General features: G+C 44.1%; 1 protein-coding gene across 1 annotated transcript; it reads left to right on the top strand.

Moving 5' to 3' along the window:
- Positions 1-3,898, top strand: LOC143633024 (uncharacterized). The gene is made up of 3 exons (XM_077101403.1): positions 1-422; positions 466-1,558; positions 3,680-3,898. Exons 1-3 carry the CDS (start codon positions 1-3, stop codon positions 3,896-3,898), a joined length of 1,734 nt encoding a protein of 577 aa, XP_076957518.1.
- The last annotated feature ends 473 nt before the right edge of the window (positions 3,899-4,371 follow it).

The following is a 4,371-nucleotide window of genomic DNA, read 5'->3' as shown; positions in this document are numbered from 1 at the left end:
ATGGCCGGCAATGATAAATCAGTTACCGGTGAATCCAAGCCTGCCCTCCACCATGCCTATACCGTCACAAACATCCAACACAAAATACGTACCCTTGATGGCAAATCGTTTACCTACTCGTCATGGGTAAAACTATTCAAACTCCACGTAAGAGCATACAAAGTTCTTGACCACATCAATGGAATCCCTAAACCTGATGCCGACGACTTGTCTTTCGCCCAGTGGTCGGAAATTGACGCTCTTGTTCTCCAATGGATTTACGGTACGGTGTCGGAAGACATCCAGTCCCGTATACTTGCAGATGAAGATACCGCGCTTCAAGCATGGACCAAAATCCAAGAGATTTTTATGTGTAACAAACAATCACGGGCTGCCACTCTTGAGCATGAATTCACCAATACAACCCTAATGATCATGTTTTGGTAATCTTGATGACTACTGCAAGAAACTGAAAGAAATTGCTAGGCAACTTGATGATTTGGGACAACCTGTTAGTGGGTCTCGATTGGTTATGCAGATGGTTCGTGGGCTACCAATCGAACTTGATACAATTGGAACTATCATAAACAACGGTTGCCCTAAGTGGGACGAAGCTCGACAAATGGTTCAGAAAGAGCAACAACGCCAGGCCGCACGACCAACACAACCAGCGACGGCAAACCGTGACTCACTTTTGGTTGCCACAAAGTCGTCTGCTGATGGACAGACCAACAATTCCAACCAGCCGCCCCCTCAATCAAACTACAAGGGTAATAACTTTGACCCCAATTACAGGGGTAGGGGGCGTAGACAGCGATGGCGCGGCGGTGGCGGTCGAAACAGAGGAAGAGGCAACAGTGGTAGGTTTTCAAGCTTCAGACCAATGTGGGGGCAACATCAATATGGGTATCTAGGGACTCCTACTAGACAATCAGGTTTTGGGAGTTCTAACCAAGCCCAATTTTCTCATCCAGTTCAACAACAGTGGACTCCTCCACCAACACCCTACCCATCAGCCCCCTTTACTCCCCAACATCAAGCCCATATGGCTTCAGCTCAGTGCCCACCTCCTGGATTCAGTCCACCTAATCTTAATGCGCTCAGCCTAAGTGATATCGGTACAGCTCTCAATAACATGCATCTAAACGTGCTGGACCCCTATTGGTACATGGACACAGCAGCATCCTCCCACAATACTTCGGACGTAGGTAAAATCAATTCTCCTTTGTCATTATCCTCTAACACTATATTTGTCGGAAATGGCCAACGTTTGAAAATTAATGGATCCGGTAATGGTTACTACACCCTTCCAAACAAAACCTACCAATTGAACCAAATAATTTTCTCATCTCAAGTCATAAAAGATTTACTTTCTGTTTGTAAATTTACCATTGATAATCGGGTCTCTGTTGAATTTGACCCTTTTGGTTCTTCTTTGAAGGACCTCAAGGATGGACACCTCCTTTCCTGTCACAATAGCTCCGGTGATCTATACCCGTTCACTCCACCTGCATTTACTTTGCTGTCTTTCACATCAACTGTTCCATGGCATGATCGCCTCGGTCACCCCAACTCGACTGTGCTAGATTATTTAAGTCATTTTTTCAATTATGTAACAAGACAGTTGATTCTCTATTTTGTTCATCTTGCCATATTTCTAATAGTAAACGTTTACCTTTTACTGAATCACTTTCGGTCACATTTAAACCATTTGACATCATACACTGTGACTTGTGGACATCACCCGTGCCTAGTAATTCCGGCAATAAATACTACATGGTTTTAATAGATAATTACACGAATTATATTTGGATATATCCGTTAAAATTTAAGTCCGAAACCTTTCCCACATTTGTCAAATTTCACAAACTTATACAAACCCAATTCAACACTGTCATTAAAATATTCCAATGTGATCTAGGTGGAGAGTTCGACAACCATAACTTCAAATCCTTTGCCCAAACTACAGGTCTTCTTTTTTGTTTTTCTTGTCCACAAACTTTGCAACAAAACGGTCATCCTGAACGCAGGATCCGCCGTGTAAATGACATAATTCGTACCCTCCTCATTCATGCCCGGCTTCCATCTCCCTTTTGGGTGGAAACCCTTCACACTGCAGCCTACCTACATGACATTCTTCCAACCAAACACCTTCACTTTCAAACCCCAGCTTTTGCTCTATACCATCGACACCCGTCTTACGATCACTTACGTGTTTTTGGTTGCGAATGCTACCCAAATTTGTCCGCTACCCAACCCAACAAACTTTCCCCTATATCAGCTCATTGTATATTCCTAGGCTACCCACCTGATTTTCGTGGCTACCGTTGCTACGATCCAGCTACTGGTCGTGTCCACGTCTCTCGACATGTCAAATTTAACAAACAGTATTTCCCATTTACCTCAATCACGCCCCCTCAAACAACCTACTCCTTCCTAGACGACCCAAACCCCACTGCACACCCAATATTCCAAATCCCACAGTCACCACCTAACCAAACCTCGGCCCATATTCAACCTCAAATAATTGATGACCAACCCTCGCTCGACCCAGTAAACACACCACCCTCCCCACCACCAACTAACTATAATCCTCACTCTGATCCCCCTCCCACTCCTACGACACCCACCACATCCAACCCCAACACCCCACACCATCCTATACACTAGCCTAATATCACCCCATGAACACACGTGCTAAAGCCGGAATTATAAAACCAAATCCTAAATATAATCTTGCTGCCACCACTACCATATCACCTGTCCCCACATCTTACCTGAAGGCCTTAACAGATCCTAACTGGTTGCGGGCCATGAACGATGAATTTAGTGCTTTGCAGGATAATCACACATGGGATTTGGTTCCCCAACCGCCGAACAGCCCATTTATTCGATCCATGTGGCTATTTCGGCATAAATTTAAAGTTGATGGATCGTTGGATAGATATAAAGCTCGATTGGTTTGTAATGGCAAATCTTAAACGGTTGGAGTTGATTGTACCGAGACTTTTAGCCCAGTGGTCAAACTGGCCACCGTTCGTACGGTTCTCTCTTTAGCAGTCTCATGAGACTGGCCTATACATCAGTTAGACGTTAAAAACGCCTTTTTACATGGACGTTTAGAGGAAATCGTGATTGTTCAACAGCCCCCCCGGATTCGTTAATCCGAATTTCCCAAACCACGAGTGTAAGCTAAATAAGTGTCTATATGGGTTAAAGCAGGCACCTCGGGCGTGGTATAACCAGTTTTCCTTATTTTTGTTATCATTAGGATTTCGGAATAGTGCATGTGACACGTCGTTATTTATCTATCACAACGGAGACCAAATGGCCTACCTGTTACTATATGTCGATGACATTGTTCTTACCTCTTCAAATAACACACTCCGTAATCGTATTATTGCAAGATTATGTGGAGAGTTTTCCATGTCAGATTTAGGGCCGCTCCATCACTTTCTCGGTATTTCAGTTACACGAGATAATCGGGATCTATTTTGTCACAGTCTCAATACGCACGGGATATTTTACATCGTGCATCGATGATGACATGCAAACCATGACACACTCCGGTCAACACGAGCTTTAAACTCAGTGCTACTGAGGGGGAACTTCTATCGGATGGGTTATTTTATCGTAGCTTAGTCGGTACTCTATAGTATCTCACTTCACACATCTGGATATTTCTTACGTGGTACAACAGCTCTGCCTGTTCATGCACGCCCCACGAGACTCGCATCTTGCGTTCTTGAAACGTCTATTGAGATACATTCACGGTACTATTGATCTCGGTATTTGTATTTCGGCTTCATCTACTCACGCTCTCACAGCATACTTTGACGCGGATTGGGGCGGCTGCCCGGATACCCACCGCTCCACATCGGGCTACTGTATTTTTCTTGGTGACAACCTGGTCTCTTAGTCATCCAAGCGGCAACCAACGATGTCGCGGTCGAGTGCTGAAGCTGAGTATTGGGGGGTCGCCAATGCAGTGGCTGAGGCTACTTGGATTCGCAACTTGCTTCTTGAGCTGCATGTTCCGGTTCACAAGGCTACGATTATTTATTGTGACAACATATCCGCTGTGTATCTTTCGGGTAATCCGGTTCAATATCAGCGAACCAAACATATCGAAATGGATATCCATTTTGTCCGAGAGAAAGTTCGGATTGGACATGTTCGGGTCCTCCATGTGCCATCTAACTTTCAATACGCTGATATTTTTACGAAGGGTCTACCATGGCAATTATTTGAATCCTTTCGCTCCATTTTAAACGTCCGTTCATACTCCCGTTAAACTGAGGGGAATATTAAGCGAAGATATCCAAGATACCAATATTTTTAGAAGATACAAAATATATTCTACCTAGTTTTATTGATATAGTTACCTTACTT

Source organism: Bidens hawaiensis, unplaced genomic scaffold (assembly GCF_021521415.1).
Source record: "Bidens hawaiensis isolate Kalapana, Puna unplaced genomic scaffold, B.hawaiensis_p1.1 tig00006604_1, whole genome shotgun sequence".
Taxonomy (NCBI): Eukaryota; Viridiplantae; Streptophyta; class Magnoliopsida; order Asterales; family Asteraceae; genus Bidens; species Bidens hawaiensis.
The sequence above is the reverse complement of the archived record's forward strand: the minus strand, read 5'-3'. Positions and strand labels throughout refer to the sequence as shown.

What these genes read in the sequence shown, in the direction of transcription:
- LOC143633024 (XM_077101403.1), top strand. Translation starts at nt 1, where the DNA reads ATGGCCGGCAATGATAAATCAGTTACCGGTGAATCCAAGCCTGCCCTC. An exon ending in ACCCTAATGATCATGTTTTG is followed by an intron (nt 423 to 465) that starts GTAATCTTGATG and finishes AGAAATTGCTAG; the next exon opens with GCAACTTGATGATTTGGGAC. An exon ending in TCGGTCACCCCAACTCGACT is followed by an intron (nt 1,559 to 3,679) that starts GTGCTAGATTAT and finishes GTGGTACAACAG; the next exon opens with CTCTGCCTGTTCATGCACGC.